This window comes from Pterocles gutturalis, unplaced genomic scaffold (assembly GCF_000699245.1).
Source record: "Pterocles gutturalis isolate BGI_N339 unplaced genomic scaffold, ASM69924v1 scaffold19214, whole genome shotgun sequence".
Classification (NCBI taxonomy): Eukaryota; Metazoa; Chordata; class Aves; order Pterocliformes; family Pteroclidae; genus Pterocles; species Pterocles gutturalis.
Genome location: NW_010133686.1, coordinates 14,478 through 34,444, shown reverse-complemented (window position 1 = coordinate 34,444; position 19,967 = coordinate 14,478). Strand labels below are relative to the sequence as shown.

At 42.2% G+C, this 19,967-nt stretch overlaps 1 protein-coding gene across 1 annotated transcript; it reads right to left on the bottom strand.

The window, feature by feature from the left end:
• Positions 1-446: 446 nt before the first annotated feature.
• On the bottom strand, positions 447-18,853 carry LCT (lactase). The gene is made up of 19 exons (XM_010081330.1): positions 18,190-18,853; positions 16,570-16,599; positions 15,988-16,046; positions 15,189-15,272; positions 14,213-14,315; positions 13,511-13,581; positions 13,071-13,120; positions 12,186-12,864; positions 11,153-11,798; positions 8,730-10,289; positions 8,125-8,393; positions 7,383-7,673; positions 6,427-6,625; positions 6,046-6,248; positions 5,552-5,661; positions 4,049-4,183; positions 2,524-2,747; positions 1,377-1,613; positions 447-655 (listed from the first exon to the last, which is right to left on the bottom strand). The coding sequence occupies exons 1-19, from the start codon at positions 18,851-18,853 to the stop codon at positions 447-449; spliced, it is 5,823 nt and encodes a 1,940-aa protein (XP_010079632.1).
• Positions 18,854-19,967: the final 1,114 nt, after the last annotated feature.

Sequence of the window (19,967 nt, the reverse complement as noted above, 5' to 3'; positions counted from 1 at the left end):
TCTCTTGTGAAGTTCCTCTGAAGTACCTGTGTCACAAGGAAGCAAACGATTAGGATCATACACTGAAATTCAAAATATAGCAGATAAACTTTTTTTCCAGTTTAAATGACCTTAGGAGTTTTTCATATTAAAATCTGGTAAAAAACCCATCTGAAATAGTGTTTTTGGTACAGGCTATGGTACAGGAAGAAAAACGATGGATCTTTATCGCATAAAATGGAAATGCTGTTCGCAGAGGCCTGCAATACAAGAGCCTGGAAGCTTTTATTTTGGAGGAAGTGTATCAACCTTCCTTCCCCCCCACCACGTACTGTGCATCAAAATGATGGGGAGCCCTCTGTCAGGCAAGGCACAAAGTTGCAGTAGTACAAGCACTAGGTTTCTTTTCCTGGTACTACAGAGCTTTTAATAAAAAACCAAAACAAACGCTTTAGGAAGTGGAAACTTTACATTTTACTGAGTTCCATCTGTGGTTGTTTATGGGATCTTTTGGATCGTTTTCCATACTTAAATGCAAAAAGAGCCAAGCACAATGCTCCAACTCCACAAAGAGCAAAAAGCACATACAGTGCTATTTCTGCACTTTGTGATGTTAAATCTAATCCCAAAAAGCGCACGCTGTTAGCCAGTCCTGGGCTGGTGGCTGTAGGTGTCACTGTCCCTGGGAAAACAATGAGAAAGTATTAGTACAGGGCCTGGGGTGAGCTCTGTGTTGTACACGTGTGCATTGCTCCTTCCTGCCTTGATGAGCTGTTCAGTACACTGTCAGTAGCCATAGTTCTGTGGGATCAGGGATTGACACAATTCTAGCTCAGGGTAAAGGCACAACTGAGGCTGATAGTGCAGTTCTTAAGACTCCAGGAGCAGGGCATGTTCTCTGGCAGCCACAGTCATCCCAAAAAACCCACACCAACAGTAGATGCTGGTCAATGTACTCCTCTAGTTCAGAGAACATCAATCACAAGAACAATCAATATTTCCAAAGGCTTATGTAAAACACCGATTCATATAAAGTATTCAGAACTGTTTACTAAAAATGATGTGGGAATACTGAATGTGTATGGTTTGGAAAACATTTTGGGCCATTCTGTTAATTAGAGAACAGTAGAATAACTTTTGCTGCATTTTGGAGACAGGCATGTGTCAAGGTGCTATTGCAGAAAATTTAGTCCTTCTGGTTTTGCTTAGAGAAGTGACATAATTCCACATGAATGTCTTCAGTCATAACAAAGACTGATGAGTGGTCAGTGCATGACTGGAGGCCTTAGAAAGAATATTGCAGAAAATGGTTGTGTCTTTAAAGACTATAGGGAAATCTTTTGGGATTAGAATCAGATGCTCACACACACAACCACAATTTCTGCTGCATCACTTACCTTCAGGCTCTGTTTCCAGGCAGGGATGTGGGCCCATTGCTGGATCTGGAAACCCGTTGCAGTTTATGATCTGTGAGTAATACCTAGCAGAGGCCTTGGGGACCCGCGGCAAGTTGACATCTGTGAAATTCACGTGATAGAACCCAAACCTTTCGTCAAAGCCCACTGCCCACTCAAAGTTGTCCATCAGCGTCCACGCAGTGTAGCCTCGTAAGTCGACGCCGTCGAGCACAACGGCTGTTACCAGGACCAGAGAGAACTGGTTAGTTGTGCAGCCGGGTGGCAGGAGCCATCACCACTAGGCCAGCAGTGGCACAAAGATGCTCCAGGACGCTACACAGCAGCCTGTCACTTTGGCCTCCTTGGTTTCACCATCTCCCCATTCCCACCTCTCTCATGTGTTGCTTTAGCTCAGTTGCTTTGAGTTCAGCTGCCAAGTTACAGCTAACGAGCAACCAGAGGAGCTCAGACACCTGCCACTACTGGAGACTGCTTTTCTCTTCTAAAAATCAAAGCTTATGTTCAATAAACAAAGGTTTAGGAACAGAGCAGGAAAGCCATCAACATGCAACTGTTGCTTAAACAAGTGCTTGGGCCTGACTGCCAAAAGGCAGTAAAAGAGCACTTTCTGAACATCTGGCTGGCAGGTTCTGGTAATCAGAAAAGCAAACTGAAAAAGCACTTCCCAGATGTTGCTTGACCACTGCTGTAACTGAAATCAGTTTGAGGTTTGGTTATTTTCTGTTTTTTAAAAAGATGCAGTTTTTAGACACAGCAGTAGTCAAACTAGAAGTCAAAATAGGTACTCATCGAGTAGTAGTACCTTCTCTTGCCAGGCACAGCTATATAAGGACGCTGCAGTTACCCTACAAAACCCAGGGTTTGTTCTTCCTTTAGATCACCTTTCCCTGCAAAGTTGTGCCTATCCGTGGCCAGTTTCCACTAAACCCAAAGGCTCTCAGAACTGGACACAGAGTAAACCCATGTGAGTGTGTGACTTGCGAGTGTGTGACTTGCAAGTGTGTTACTTGCAATGGTGATGGCAGTGGTCAGCACTTCACAACTTGCTTTGTACACGTCAGTCTTGGTGTAAGATGCAGCTGCTCTCTAGGGATTTGGATGATCAGATGTAAATCATCCTTCCTACCTTTCAGTGCTTCGTTAATGTAGCTCCGATAGTAATGTGTTCGCCAAGTGTCATTCAAGTCTAAGGCACCCCTTTCTGAGACCCCATTTTCAGTCACATAAATGGGAGGGTTGTTGTACTCTTCCTTTATCCATCTCAGGAGCTTTCGGAAACCAAAGGGTGTCACCTTTAGCCACAAGGAACCAGAGTTCAGCCAGCTGCGGTCGGTTACTGAAGCTACACCCCTGTGGAGGAAGACACACGGATCAAGGGAGCAGTCCCAAGTGCCCGCTGCCATGCCTGGCACCTCATTGCTGCGGGGCTGAGAAATACAGTGCTGAGCTCTGCAGAAAACTGAACCAGAGGTGATGTGGCAAGCTGGCAAAAGCACTGTGGGCTGAGGTGGTGCTGGGGCTCACAAGCCTCTAGAAAACTTTTCTCATACTTTGCTTTACTGTCATATTTCGCTTGAATCAACTATGTCTGAGGATGTGATGTTAGCTCCTATTTTTTGTCCTTTGACACCATTTCTGCTGTTCAACTTCTAATGTGGCACTTGACCACGCAAAAATCGCCATTTACACCTACATACAGGAATGCGAGACTGAGCCCAGTGTCCTTCTACAGGGCTAAACCACAACAGCTGGGATGCAGAAGCAGAGGGAAGGTATAATAATTTCATATATTCTCTATGGAGCTGTTTCACAAAACAGCCTGTGTTCACCCCCATGTGTGGTCCTCCATTACCTTAATTCTCTTCAGAAAAACAAGTAAGCTATTGCTTACCTTTTTTTTTTTTAAATTGGTATCTAAATACAAATCTTGACTTACGTATATTTAACCATGAAATTATTATCTATCTAGGCTTTGAACTTACATTTATCCAATGGAGTGAGGGAACTAATAACTGTTTAACAATAAATGGAGCAGTATCCATAAACCAGGATACTCTAGCAGTTCAAACTGCAGACCAGGGGTGGGAAATATGATAAATAGTGTTTACAGCTGATCCCAAACCCTTGGGAGACTCACAAGTGCAGATTCCTTCCTTTAGCTCTATCTAGGCTTTGAACTTACATTTATCCAATGGAGTGAGGGAACTAATAACTGTTTAACAATAAATGGAGCAGTATCCATAAACCAGGATACTCTAGCAGTTCAAACTGCAGACCAGGGGTGGGAAATATGATAAATAGTGTTTACAGCTGATCCCAAACCCTTGGGAGACTCACAAGTGCAGATTCCTTCCTTTAGCAGATCTTCTTGTGATTCTGTGATTCTGTGATTCTAAATGTCTTTCTTCTATTTTAACCATTCACGTTTATCATCAGGTCTGTAAAAAAAGGGCTGTTGCTGGACTTTGCTGGACTTTTGTGAAAATAACAGCACCACAGGTGCCGTTTGGGGCTATTTTCCCTAGTATTGGTGATAACAGCTTAAAATACCTGTCTTACAGCTTTATTTGCTATCAGTTTACGTTGCTCAGTTGGCTCAAGCTCCAGGTACACATATTTTACATGGCAAATAATTCACATTCATCTCTTACCTATCGGAGTCATACGACAGAACACTGGCAGGATACTTTAAATTGTACGTTAAAACTGTAGTATAATGGTTCAGACCAAAGTAGTCATATGTGCCTTTAATTCTTTGCTTTTCACTTTCAGTAAATTCTGGAAGTCTGCAATAGAAAACAGAAAAGCATAAACCCCTCAAAATGGAAGTCTTCTAAGGATTTATCCTTCTTTTGCTTCTACCCCTCCCCAGTCCTGCTGTATAATTTAAGCTTTTCCTAGAATATGCAATTCACGGTGCTGGCTCTAGAGTTCTCCAAGAGAGGAACAGACCTTTCACTGCCCAGGAAAGACACACCTGATGGCTAGAGGTCCTGCTCATGGTCAAACAAGAAGTTTGACCATGATCCTGCTTTATAAGACAAGAAGCAGTGTTTCCCAGCCAGGAATGCATTGGGAGGAACCGGTGACAATATCATTTTGCTTGTCATGTGCTTGGTTCCCTTCAAAAGGGAGGCCTCCTCAGAGAACATCCCCCTTTGGGCTCTGCAGCCCTACACAGCTCTACACAGAATAAGAAACGGAGTAAGGGACATCCAGGGTACCCTGGAGCAAGGAGCAAGGTTTCAGCTCTCTTTTAGCCAGGAGAGAGAGAAAATCCTCCTGGATATTGCGTCCCTAGGCAACCCCTGCTGAAAACGCAGGCGGTGCTCCTGGCAATTTGGTGATGCTTGAGAGTTTGCAGTCAGACTGAGGACAGGACTTCTTCCCCAGATTGAGATGCTTGGGCACAGTAGTGCACAAAGCAACACACGGTGACTTTGCCACCTTATTAATGGCAGCAACTGCCAGAGGAGAAATAACGTACAAAAAAAAGTGCTCGAGAATGCAAGTGTTTTAGGCACATACAAAAGCATAACTCAAATCTTGATGAGACCTGCCTTTGCTGCAGAGCATACCCTGACTCTTCCACCATCTCCCTCATTTCAAAACAAGTAGTCTTTTCACATTTTCAGAGATTAATGATCAGGAATAGCCCCAGATCTAATATACGCCATCAAGTTGCTATTAAAGTGAAGAGGGAAAAAAAGTTCTTCTGTTATAGACGCCTAAAAAGGGGGAGACAAGGAAAAACATTCATGATGGAGCACTGCTAGCACAATAGGGTTACAAATAATGGAAACTGGAAACAGGAAACATAATTCAGAGGGACCAATTAGTTCTCAGGACATTTCAAGAACAGTTAGAACACATTTACCGAGGTCAAGTAAAGCGCTGCATCTAATGCAGATCATTTGCTGTATCACTCTAAGCTGCCAACTTACTACCCCAAAGATATAGTAGTAAATTTAGTTTGCAAGAGAGGTAAAGTCAGGGAACAGGCAGAATGTACACTAGAGTTTCTTTCTGTGAGGATGCAGTAAGATTTTCACAATAACATTGCAACAGAATCATTGAAATTTATCACTTCTTTCAGAAAAGCAGGTTTCAGCACAGCAACTACGAGAAAAGCAGATATGTGCCTGGGCTCTTACCGGGACTGGCTCAGACCCTGAGCCAGACTGCGTTCCCATATCCTCGTTTTCATCACTTCGTTATAATCGCCATTTTTGAAAATGGGATGAGCAAACCAACCTAGCAAAAACTAAGCCAGGAAATAAGGGAGAAGGATAAATTATGTATCAAAACAAGGGATTTAACCATTTCTCTTTCATATGCTTCTTTAGTACCTGAATTTATAATGAACAAGCACATGGAGATGTCCAGGGATGCCCATTTAATGGCAGCAAATTGAATAAGCTTGTGGCACTGCAATCATATTTCATCTCATTTCTGTTGCATACATGATCAGCCACCAGAAGACAGTGATACATTTCCTTGCAGTGATGCCTCTGGCTCATCATTTTTTTTATGCTGGCACTGTGAGTTGCTGACCTGGGTTTTGGTCACCTCCAGCACCTAGGACGGGGGTGCCCCCATGAACAAACCCAGGAGCAGTAGGGAGAGCTGTAACTGGGTGTCTCTGTACCTGCAAGTATCGTCTGGCAGCATCAATGTCCTCCTGTTTGTGTGGGTTCCTTGGTTCTGCCCAGTCAGAGTTGATGGTGATAGAGATTAATCCTCCTTGTTTTGCCCGGTAGGTCTCATTGTAGAGGTGCCAGGCTTCTGCGTGGGCCTTTATTAAGTTGTGCCCCACTACGTAAGGGGCTCGCCCTGGCCGAACGGAGATGCCTGCAGAGACAGTGACAGCACAGGCAGCGGAGCAGCAGCTCCCAGCTGTCCAAACCCCATTTATCCCCACCACACTGTCTTCCTTGCTCTACTTTTACAAGCCTCTACTCGCTGCAGCATAAAACAGAGTTGTGCCTGCAGTGCTGCAAAGGCTCTGCGGTTATCCCAGCAGTCCTACCTGGAGCAGCCGTGCCAACGCCATAGCCACAATAAGCGGTGTTGTAGGGTTCATTGAGGGTTATCCAAAATTTCACTTTATCTCCCAGTCTCTGGAAAAGGAGCTCAGCATATTCCTTAAACCTCTGAACTATAGTATCATTCTCCCACCCACCAAGGTTCTGCAGCGCCTGTGGGAGGTCCCAATGATAGAGAGTCACCTGTGGGGAAAGACAGCAAGAGAAAGGACTCAACCAGTCACTTACTCACTTTCAGAAATAAAGACAGTAACCCAGCCTCATTTTTGAACATAAATAAACGGTGCTTTGATCTGCAGCCACTTGTTCCTAACAGTGTTTGAGTGCATACACGTGTGCAGCACTTGGTGCAGCCATGTGCATGGTCCCTACAGGTACCAGCATGGTTTGGGGAGGACAGGGACAGCCAGCAGCAGGGAAGCAACGGATAGAAGCAGAAAAAAGATACATGTGTCTATGGGGCAGGTCAGATTCACTCAACAGTGCTGAAAATGTTGATTGATGCGGTGGTGAGGTCACTGTGCATTATATGTGACACACCATGCTGATCAGTGGAGCTTCCTGACTCCTAGGAAAATAATAATGTTGCGCTCATCTGCAAGAAAGGCAAGAAGGAGGATCCTGGGAACTACAGGTTGGTCGGCGTCAGCTCAGGCTCTGGAAAGATCACTGAGTAGATTGTTGTGGAATCTACTTCCAAGCACGCGAGGGATAAGAAGGTAATTGGAAGCAGTCAACAATAAATTTACCATAATCTTTCTGCATATTAATTTTTAACATATCACTATACTCCCAGTTAATTTGCTTATGCAAAAATCATGTTTCCTTGCAGAACACAATGAAAAACAATTTCTCTGTGAAGAAGGGCGTGGATAGAAACATGCACATATAGTTTGAGCATCAGACTTGCGTTCTGCTGGTTTTTACCATTTTTAGTTACCTGAGGCATAATGTTAGCTGCCAGAAGAGCATCGATAAGTCTTTCATAGTAGTTCAGTCCCATTTCATTGATGTATCTGGTGGTCCCATCTGGCAGAATGCGGGACCAGGAGATTGAAAAGCGGTAGTGAGACACCTTGAGCTTTTTCAGCATTTCCACATCCTCCTCAATCTTGTGGTAGCTGTCACAAGCTACATCTCCAGTGTCATCATTGCTGATTTTCAAGGGAGTGTGAGAAAACTGGTCCCAAATGCTAAGTCCTTTCCCATCTGCTCTCCACCCTCCCTCAATCTGTAATTGAAGATGGGGGGAAAGTGTTAGTAAACAATTCTAGGTCTTGGCCTAGCAAAGAATTCAGCCTGTTAGTCTTTTGGCACCACACAATATTTTGACTTATCAGATTAGGAATAGAAATAGTGATGTTTTTGCTATACCTAGTAAGACCTTTTGGGCCTCAAGGCAAGACATATTAGCAAAGTACAATGTCACAGAACAGGTCTTGTTTCAGTTCACCTGCTGCTCTGTGTTGTCTGGCTCTCATGAAGCCCATGCTGCTGTCTCAATGCCTGTGGTATAACCATGCCTTTAAGTATCTCCAAGTTCTTCCCTTTTATTGCAGTTGTTACTCTAACCCTAAATTATGGTCAAACCTAATGTTACAAAAGCTGTAGGTGTCTCATCATTCATCAGAAATGAATTAACTGTCTACAGATAGCTTAACAGTCAGTCTTGCTTTCCTAACCTGATATGCTGCAGTTGCTACACTCCACCAAAAGTTCTGTGGAAACTCTCCATATAAAAATTCGTCTTCTTTTGGCAACGGGATACCATTATTGCGGATGATTTCTGCATAGTACACAGCAGAGCGCTTTGGAGTTCTTGGCCTGCTGGGATTGGCAAAATCAACCTGGTACAATCCAAATCTTGGATCATAACCATCCAACCATTCAAAGTTATCCATAAAAGACCAAGCATTGTATCCTCTCAGATTAACGCCATCCAACTTGTAAGCTGAAAGACCAGAAACAAATGGAAGAGCATCGGTGGTATAATCACACATTAAACGAACCACAAGGAATTCAACTGCAAGCACACACGTGCTTCCAGCTTCATAAAGGTGGCACTAGACAACTAAAATTATAAGAGACTCTTCATAGTTGGAGGATACAGAGTACAAAAGGCCATATAAAGGAGATAATAAAAAGAAACACTATGTTTATACTGTGTTCAGAATATTTAAAGACCAATATAAATTGCTTTTAAAAACTAATCCTCAGAGGAAGAAAGTAACGAGAAATCTAAGGAGGAGACACAAAACACCAACAGAATAAAAGCAAACGCTGGTACCTTTTAAAGCTTCATCAATGTATGTTTTGTAGTAAAATATCCTGGCATTGTCATCAACATCCGATTTGGTCTTTATCCCCACCCCGTTCTCAATTATGTATATTGGGGGATTTCCATATTCTTCTTTGATCCAGTTCAGTACCCTCCTCAGCCCCCAGGCCACTGCCCGATGGTTAGGAATAGCTGAGGAGGGCCAGGAACTGTCAACCTCTGTTATAACTTCCTGGTCATACTCATAAGAGAAGGGTCTCAACCGGGTTGTTCCATGGGTTACAATTTTGGAGGTATAGGTGTTGAAGCAGAAAACATCTGCCGTGCCCCTGATGTATTCACGCTCCTCTGCTGTGAAAACTGGCAGGCGAGACGATGGCAGGTTCTGGAGCTCACTCCTGTTGCCAACTTTCCACTTCATGACCTCGGGATAGTCCCCATTTTTGAAAATCGGGTGTGTAAACCACCCCACCAAAAACTGCAGGGACCTGTCTGCAGCTTCTATGTCCCTGGGATTGCTTGGTGTTTTCGGCTCAACCCAGTCAATGTTGGGACACAGAGCGATGACCCCTCCCTGACTTGCTCTGTATTTGTCATCGTATGTGTGGTAGACCTTGGCGTGAGCTTTCAGTAAGATGTGAGCAACCCTGTAGGGAGCAGTGCCGGGGTCATTGACGTTGGGTGGAAATACCCCAGTGCCATAGCCAGCCCAGGCAATGACTTGGGGTTCATTGAACGTAATCCAGAACTTCACCCTGTCCCCAAAGGTCTGGAAACAGAAGTCTGCAAAACTATCAAAGAGGTCAATCAGCACGCTGCTCTCCCAGCCACCAATGTCCTGGAGAGCTTGGGGCAGGTCCCAGTGGTAGAGAGTGACAATTGGAGTGATGTTGTTTGCAACCAGTCCATCAATGAGACGGTTATAGTAGCCAACTCCATGGCTGTTTATTGAGTTGTTCCTTCCACTGGGAAAAATTCGAGACCAGGACAGGGAGAAACGATAGTTCTTTACCCCTAAGGCTCTCAGCAGGTAAATATCTTCCTCCACCTTGTTGTAGCTATCACAAGCTATATCTCCAGTATCGTTATTATTTATATTCCCTGGGACATGGGTGAAGTTATCCCAAATGCTGGGTCCTTTGCCATCAGCATCCCAACCTCCCTCTGTCTGGTAGGCAGAAGAAGACACACCCCACGTAAAGTCCTCTGGGAATGTTCCATAAAAGTACATGTCCCTTTCAAAGGCTGTTTGAGATGAAAACTTCTGCCAGACAACCTTTGCCTTGGAGGGAACTTCTGATGCTGGTAAATTTGGCAGCTTCGATGGCATGGGTAGGTCAAACACCACGGGCGTAGAAAATCTGTCCAAGACTTTGGATGGGAAACCGTTTTTTTCAATAACACTGGAATAGAAATAAGCAGATGCTTTGGGAGTCCTTGGCCTGTTGCTGTCTTCAAAATTCACATGATGTAGTCCAAATTTTAGGCTGTACCCCACTGGGCCTTCAAAGCCATCAACCAGAGATCGAGCAATATATGACCGAACATCAACTGCGTCTAGTTTTACCGCTGTCACAGAAACAGTACAAGGCACTGTTATTCATTTGAACATCATACAGCACAACACAAGCACCACAACTGAGACTAACAGTGTGATAAGCCAAATATGTATGCATGTTTTTTAGGAAAAAAAACAAAAAACAAACCCTACCAATTAGAGTACCTGGCAAGAAAAGCACTCAGCCCTGTGCTGGGAACTGGTCAAACGCTTAGTGATAAAAATGCATGAGAAAAGAAACATCAGTCAAGAGATATTTGAGTACAGGACAGCTGTACCACTGGTACCCCTTACCCTGTCTTCTTGTTTTCAAGGACAATTCATCAGTTTAGGTGTATGGTGCACTTTTAGATTTAACACTATAGTTAAGTCCAGACATTACATGTATTTAGTGCTTGCCCATCTTCCCTGCGCACAGGAGAGCCTTTTAGCAAAACAGTGTATCCAACACCAGCAGAGGCAAGTCCAGCATCCTTCCTCACATCGCCTAAATCTCTCTCATTCCATATCAGTAATCAGTAAAGACGTTGTTCAGTCCTGATCTATGAGATCTCTGTTTCAAGAGCCTGCCTACAGGCAAATCATCCTCAGGGAAGCTGAATTATAAAAACACTGTTCTCACAGAGGGACTGACATTAGAGTGCAGGCTACATTAATCCATATATATGAAAAACCTCTTCCTGTATCTAAACCAAACGGAGAATTCCATATCTGCACACCAGATAGGCTGAAGTATATGAGGTCAAACTATATATACAATAGGCAGCTGACCTCATATCACTATGCAAGTCGTGATTTTTAAAGTAAACCACCACGGAAGGGATAGAATAACTAGTTGCCATGATTAAAAAAAATAATAATAATTTATCCATACCTTTTAGAGCCTCATTGATGTACCGGCGGAAATAATCCACTCGCAGAGTGTCATTAATAAAATCCCCTGCATCTTCTGTTGGCATACCATTTCCTGCTATGTAAATTGGGATCTTTGACCCTGTGTATTCCTGGGACACGAACTTCAGCAGCCTTCTTAATCCCCAAGGGACCACATGGATCCAAGAAGAGGCAGTCTGTGGCCAAGAAGGATCTACGTGCAAGGAGAACTTCCCGATGCTCTCGTAGCCTGGTGCGCAGGTCCCATTAATCACAGCACTGACCAGGCGGGAAGTGTAATGGGAAAGACCAAAAAAATCTGCAGTCCCTTTCACCCAGGACTTCTCCTCTTCTGTAAATAGAGGCAGCTGTGCAACTGTTGTGGAGCACTGCTGGTTTACTTCCTGGATCTGAGCCTTCAGGATCTCTGGGTAATCCCCATTAACAAATATAGGGTGAGCAAACCAGCCAAGCATGAACTGTAGGTACCTCTCAGATGCCCTCACGTCCTCAGAGTTGGTTGGAGTCTTGGGTTCAGCCCAATCTGAGTTCAGCACCAGCCCCACCTTTCCCAGTTGCTGAGAGCGGTATTTGTCATTATACAGGTGCCAGACCTTGGCGTGAGCCTTGAGAATTGTGTGAGCCACCTGGGTGCAGAAAGCAGAGGAACATGTGTCACACTGCTTTGCACAAGAACGCTGAAGCATTGATATTATTGCCATGTGAGAATGTCGTCTTCATCCAAAAGAAGAAACCCCGACAAAACAAACAATCATAGCCAGAGTGCAGCAGGTTTTGGATTAAGCAAAAGAATGTGGCTATCCATCAACACCAGCTTTCAGAATATAAAAATAAAATAAAGACATCTAACACCCATTAACTACCCCATTTTTTTGCAAGTATCATAAATCCAACAAGCAAATAGTTGTCTCAGAGGCCACATTAGGCTTGAATATAGTTAAAATACAGAGCCATTGAAGGAAAACAACACAACAATGACAGCTGCAGGATGAAAGTTATTGCTATGTCCCTACCTTGTAAGATGCTACTCCTGGGTCAGTGATTCCTGGAGGATGCTCTCCCGTGCCATAGCCAGCATAGCTGATAACCCAAGGCTCATGGAAAGTAATCCAGGTCTTCACCCGATCCCCAAAAGTGGCAAAGCAGAAGTCTGCATAGTTCACAAAAGCATCTATGATACTGTCGTTCTGCCAGCCACCAAGAACCTGAAGAGCTTGTGGGAGGTCCCAGTGGAACAGAGTCACCATGGGTTCAATGTTAGAGTCTCGCAACCGGTTAATTAATTGGTTGTAATAATCAACACCCTTAGAGTTGATGGTCTCGTTTGTGCCAGCAGGGAAAATCCTAGGCCAGGATACAGAAAATTTGTACAGTTGGGGGTGAAGACCCCTAAGGAGGTAAATGTCATAGCTGGTTTTATAGTAGCTGTCACATGCCACATCTGCTGTTTGGTTCATGTAGACATGACCTGCATGCCCAAAATGATCCCAGATGCTCTCTCCTTTCCCATCCTCTGCCCAAGCTCCTTCAATGTTAAAGGCACCTGTGGACGTGCCCCAGAGGAAACCACTTGGGAAAACATCTTGCAGAAAAGAATCCCTCTCCAATTCAGACTGTTTAGCAAACATTTCCCAAACTGTTTGATAGGAGGAGCAAGGGGCAAGAACAGCATCTGGGTTCTCTTGCAGAGTAATTGTTTTTCTGGAAATAGAATAAAAAGAAGTTACAATCTCCAAGGTAGATGTCAGTGCCAAAGAACTTGCAAATATGGAGAACAGAAGAATAGTTTGCTTTCCCTTCAACTGACGTAAGCCACTTAGGGTATAGCTCCTTTGTCATCTGATGAGTCCAGCCTGCTGCCATCCAGCTAGCAGATGAAGGTGGAGTGCAATGCTCATTAATTTCCATGGGATAAGCTAATCAGCCCTGCTTCTGTAGTCCTTAGCATCTCCCTGCACAATGGCATGTGCATTTCTATAGGCACAACTGGCTTCTTTCCTAGGAATGTGCCCATTTTATTTTATTATTTTTAACTGTTTTGCTCTTGAAAAGAATAGAAGCCTTGGAAAATGTACTTGTTACTATTAGCTTGAAGGTACAACCTGGATAACCAAGGATGAGAGAGTGGAAGAGGATTACATTGTCTGTAACAGCAGACTGTTTGCCTGTCATAGCAAGAGCCTGGGCTCAGCAGAAAAGCATTCCTTTCCAGTCCTTTCAGCAACTAACAGCAGACTTTACCACTAGAACTGTCTTGTGTCTGCCTACACATAGGTTTCTAGAGGACACCATTTTATTACAGTTTCTGATTTAAAGGACAAAAACTGTACCTTAATACACGAGATGATGAGAAGGCCAAGAACTCATTAACATCGTACCCAATCGTATGTACCTCTTCTTTATTAATAGCTGAAAACAAACAAATAGTGATGGACTTAGCCACAACTTAGATGCCATGTACTGCATGACACTACTTGTACATACAATTACACCTTTAGAAGCAAGGTGCTTTTCATAACTCATAGCGATTTTTCTCAGATCAAATATGTTGTGTTTTTATTAGATATTTACAATTTCATGTTAAAAAATGATCATAGACTCATAGAATCACTTAGGTTGGAAAAGACCTTTAAGATCATCAAATCCAACTGTTAACCTAACACTGCCCAGTCCACCACTAAGCCATGTCCCTAAGCACCACGTCTACACTTTTTTAAATACCTCCAGGGATGGTGACTCAACCACTTCCCTGGGCAGCCTGTTCCAATGCTTGACAACCCTTTTGGTGAAGAAATTTTCTTAATATCCAATCTAAACCTCCCCTGGCTCAACCTGAGGCTGATGAAAATGATGAAAAGCTGTGGGGAAGGTTTCCTGCCCTCTGTCCACCCTTAATTTTCCAAGAAGGCTATGAAAGGAACCATGAAGTTATTTCATCTAATAGCAGTGGTCTGGACTGGACAATTTTGAATTTCCTCTATAATTTGCCATGCAGAGCTTAGCTAAAAACTTCTCATCCTTCTTGAAATATGTCACTCACCTGTGACAATGGCAGCTACTGGTATGAAAGGATTCTCTTCCATGGAACCACAATCAAGAAACTTTAGACTAAAAAGCAAAATCTCTGTGTCCTTCCAGACATTCTGCAAAACCAGAAGTCAGAGACTTGTATGAAAGGAAGCATCAGCCAGCTAGTTAAACTTTTAATATAGAACAGGAAATACCTAGGAGACTGAGAATTGGTGATAAAGTTTTTCAAAGTTAAATTAATAAATCAACAAAATAAGCATTAAATACCACCCACTGTTTTTCTCTGATCAAAAAAAAAAAGCTCAATGCAAATCAAAGCATAAGCCCCAGAAACTGTCAGTGTTCGACCTCTCATTGAAAAGGCACAAGAGACTATGTGCTTTTTTGAAAGTTTACTTGGTAAGAATTTGTTGCTGTAAATGTTTGACCCACATCAGATTTTTAGAGTAATTGCAGCATGTAATACACTACCAGAGGCTTAATATCAGGTACTAACCTATAGCATCATTGACATTGGTGCTGCCATGTGATCTAATCCTTGCACAAACTCATCCTCATTAACATTTATAGCACTGCCTCTGCTGATCAGAAGGTGTGAAGTTTGGTACTGCCATTGCAGAACCCATGCTAGAATACAATATCGTCATTTTGTGTAAAGATATTAGCCTCACAGCTTATCAAAGACTTAAGGTGTGAAAGAGAAGGTTTTTCAGTTCTGGACAAAAGATTTATGCCATTCCAGTCGTTAATGCATCAGTAATGAGCATTGACCAAGATGATCCTTTCCAGCACTTTCAAACACCTGTTTTTAAGTCAGAATAACAACACAGAAGTGAGCAGTATGCAGCTGTTTCCTAGTGTAGCTGCTGCCTGAGCTCTCACAGCAAATCAGAACTGTTTAGACATGCATCAAGAAACATGAAGTTCCCCTTCTATTTATGGTCTGCTCTCTGCTGCTATAATTTTAACACTGTGCGTAATGTTACCTGGAATTCATTCAATTCCTTGTAGAAAACTGTTTCATTTCCACAATGGTAGTGAAGGCTGAGAGACAGAAAGTCTACCGAATCCTGGAAACAAGAAAAGGAGAAGAATCATCCTGGAGTAAAATGTATTTTTTGCAGGTATTACATTAAAAATATGTAAAACTGTGAAATGTTTGATAGAGACACATTGCTGGAGTGAAAAGTCATACAGCTGTATGGGAGCCCTGGACAGTATGATGAATACAAACTGGACACTGTATGGGAGATGCATTTTGTATCTCTCCTTCTAAACAAAATTAAATTTAAACAGCTAAATTAAATTCTAGGAGTATTTTATGAATTCAATATTGATGGTTTACAGTTGATTTTGTAATTAGTAAGACTGAAGAAGTCTATGATTAATCAGGCAGAGCAACTGCAATGAGGTGGTTCAGGCAAGCCTTATCAATAATCCTTTGGGGAAAGTCCACTTCAGAAATCTTTAATCATTCCAAACTGCAAGCGTTATCCCTCTAGAAGTCACCAAGTCCAAGGCAATAGGTCATATGTTCTTATTAAGCCAGCTGATGAAGTTGGAAAAAAACTGATAAGCTTTCATTTATTTTTCAGTCCAAGGTTTTCTTCTAGTTTAGTCATCTTGTCTAATACAACGTCTTTCCTCTCTCTACAAACCAAACCTTGTTTATATCCTTGACATGCCATGCCTACAATATTGCTTACCCTATTACTAAATTTTGAAGGCTTGTGAATCCAAGTAAAAAACCTGCACTGTCATTTGTTCCCTACATCCTACATCAACATCCTCTAGAAGACAACTACTAACAGAGGGTTTGGTCTTTACGGAAAGAATGTCATCATCTTTGTAGAGATTCTCATCTTGTGCCATCCCTGTGCAACTAGATCACTTTCAGCACAGCTCCGTCTGTGTTTTAACACAATAAGGGCATCTTTTAAATAGCAGTTATTTAAAATAAAGTATCTGTTTCTTTGGTGGTGCATTAAGGAGGCTTGCAAAGCAAATAACAATGGGTACACTTTTTGCAGATGCCTTGCCATTTAAGCACGTATATTGCTAAAATTGCCAATTACGAGAGCAAACATGTCTCCATATATCCTAATCAGTGCTTACTAGCCAAGAAAGGATGCTGAAGTAATTTTTAAAATCAGCGAGCTTCACATTATCAAAATAATAAAAGAAACAAAATTTACCAAATTGGTCAATTTGCTAAAATTTTATATAACTTGCAATAGGTCACTTCATCCTGCACATAAAAATCAAGTTAAATCAAATCAAATTTATATAATTTTGGTAATAATTTCTATTAAGGAGTTACCTGAAGAGAAGCTGAAAGCAATTCTGATGAAGAATCCAAGATATGACCCATTTCTAAAGCAATGGAAAGCTTTCCACCTTGAAAAAAAAAAAAAAAAAAAAGAGACAGTCTATTAGCAGTGTGTTAGGGACAAATAAAAATTTCAGTTCCTTGTATTTTTTTAAAAATCAGTTGCAAGTTTTTGAAGATGTGGATCAGTGCCCTAGGTAGCTGATTTTAGAACACCCACTATGATTCCAACAGAGCTGAAGAAGTTATAAATAGGCGGAGTTCAGGGAGTCTTTGTCAATAAATGTTGTGTTATTGTGAGAGCTCATAACCATTTTAGCACAGCTGATTGTTGTCTGCCTGGGACAGATAAATTCCAAGCCCAAAAAATGCAGGCCCAAGAGGGCTGCTCCTTAGAAAATCCTGGGTACCCATCAGAGAAGAGGTGAAATTCTCTTGCTCTGTGTAACACAGGTAGAGTTAGGATTTAATTACTTAAAAATCCCAGATTGTGCGATGAGGAAAGTCAAACAAAGGACATTGCAGACTTCCTCACACTGTTATTGCCTCTCAGGAGACTTCTTGTGCCTTGTTTCTTCATGCTTTGAGCTATGTTTCAGGAAGTTTTTAGTCTTTCCTCTGTGGGTCAGGAAGAGGTACTGTCACCTACAAAATAGCTTGATTATTATGACTTTGTCATTGTACACAGGAAAAAAATAGAATAAGACTGGATTTGATTAATTTTAAGTAATTTCTAACTGACAGAGATATAATTAATTTTATGCTGAAAAGTAAACTTTTTGTTTCATGTTAGTTTATTTAACTTTTTAAAGTTAAATAACTTCACTTTGATTAAATGTAATTTTAAACCATGATCAGTTTTGTTTAAGTGGAGTGTTTAAACACATTTCCAAAGATCTCCACCTTTTGGGTGGAAGGCTGATAGTTGAATTTGACCTGATTCATCATCTAGATCTGGACCTCCAGAGCTGTATTCCTTGGGAACACATCATGCCTTCCTGAAGCAGCCTGCACCCAGCACAAATAAAAGATTATAGCACAGCCACTGACTGATGGCATCATCTTCCTCTCTTACCTGAAATGGTAGCAATTGCAATCCCAGTTTTCAATATATTGAAATAAGGAATAAGGCTTTGAAAACAAAACGTCAGGGCAGGAAAAAAGATTCTTCCTCAGTCTTATTGCCTCTTTCCTTATACACTACATCTAAGGTTTGGTATATGAACAGTATGAGACTACAGTTCATCAAGGGCATCTGCTGGTCTTTAAATTAAGAGCACAAGGATAACAGCCCTTAGAGAAAATGCATATAAATGTATTATATTTTATTTTGAGATACTAGTTTCTGGTGCTCAAATTAACCTCAGGCTATTTAATAGTTCCCTGATTCTTAAAAGACTAAATATAAATATGTATACATACACATATCCCCAACTGTTTTGACTATAATTTCAAGGAAAATGTGACTACCAGCAAATTGTAGAACAACTATCAAAATAAGGGATTTGAAGGAACTTGTTACTGAAGGATTTCTATGTAATTCTGAGAGCAGGGATAGCATATTCACAGGGGGTTTGCACATAGCAGGTTCCATTTAACACCATCACAAAATATCTGTGAAAAGTCATACAAAAAATCCCTATCCCCATGTTCCTTACCCGCTGATGAGTATCTCTCGTGGTAGATGGTGTAAGTTCTTTCATGAGCGGCAGCTAGGGCCTGGGCTTGGTCCTGGGGGTCATCATAAGGCAGGCTTTTAAGGACCGCTGGCAGGTTGCTGAAGGTGAGCCACACATTCACCAGGTCCCCAAAAACATGGAAGCTGAACTCTGCGTATTCCACAAAAAGGTCAGCAAAAGCATTGGCTTTCCTACCCATGGCCTGTGCAGCCACAGCGCTAGGGACACGCCGGTGATGCAGAACTACCACTGGCTGGAGGTCTGCAGCAACCAGGGTCTTGAGCAGCTGCTGGTAGCACTGCACTTGAGCTTCATCTGGCTTCCTGGGATCCCCCTTCGGAAGAATGCGTGCCCAGGGCAGGAAGACTTTGTAATGTGTCACCCCGACCTCACGAAGTTGGGAGAAGTAGTGGGGCAGCTCAGAAGCCACAAGATCTTGTTGGCACAGGTAATCATGGGCTTCAGCCACAGCAGGGCCCTGATCTTCCTTGGGTAGGACTTGGTTCTGCAGATGCAATCTATTTACTGACTTGCTGGGTAGAGGTCCAGCAATGGTGATAAAATCCTGAGCAAACTCCCCAACTATCCCAAGGCTGGGAGAGACTAACAGAAAGAAGATGGCTGTCTTATAAATCAGCTCCATTTCTGGATCTGCTTCAGAAATTTTTATTCCACACTACTTATATTACAGTAGAAGTAATATTTAACTGAAATTATCTATTGCACAGATAAATGTTCCTAGAACTAGCTGACACTAGAATGATAATAAATCAGGACTTTCAATCAATAGATGAACGAACAAATGGACGAATACAAAAAACACTGTCAATTAGTTGGCGAAAGGTCATGTGGAAACATTTTCTGAGGTGCTCACGTTCCCCTTTATGCTTTGAACATCAACTGACATGCTAATTCTGCCTCCGTTTCAGAGGAAGATAAAATAAGTAGACAATGCCTTTCATCTCCGCTTGGCCTTTTTGGCTTAAGGGGAATCCCAGCACAGCTCTGGATGCAGAAAATAACAATAGCAGAGTTATCTGCACTGCTGGGGCTGGGTGCCACCATGGCTCAGGGTGGGCAGGCCAGCAAAAAGGCATGTTTGTACTATAATTCTTAGGTACATAAAGGAAATCTGAGATGTGGCATCTAACCCAATTTCAGGCAGCAGCAATAATGTGCATCCTCATGCCTGACAACATGAAGGAATTTGAATAACATCATTTTATTGCTTTCCAAAGTACTCCTTCTTTCAGCCTCAAGAATACACGCTCTCTCAGCAGGGTGGACACGTACAGATCACCTACCTGAACTGCTGCAGGGAAGAGATAGCTCAATTTGTCTGCATTCAAATACAGCAAAACTGGAGACCTGAGAACATTTACCTGAAACTGCAGTCTGTGCTGCCTAAATACAGAACATGTTTAAATCAACTAAACACAAAATTCTACGTAACTATATCAAGAAGTCAGTTCCATCTCCCAGTTTTGTTTAATAACCAGCTTTTTGTCTAAAGCATACCTGGAATAATCTGGACAACTTACTGCTCTGTCAAGCAATATCTTTAAGTTACAGTAGAAAACGTCTCTCAGTGTTTGCTGTTACTCAAATAGCCAATCTTATCGCTTATACAGGGATTGTATTTTGTGTACTTTGACCCTGTTTGATTCCCAGGTGACTTTTTTTTTTTTTTTTTTTTTTTAGGAAGCCTTGAAAAGCTTGCTGAAACATTGTGCTTGCTGTTCTGAACAACCAAGTCC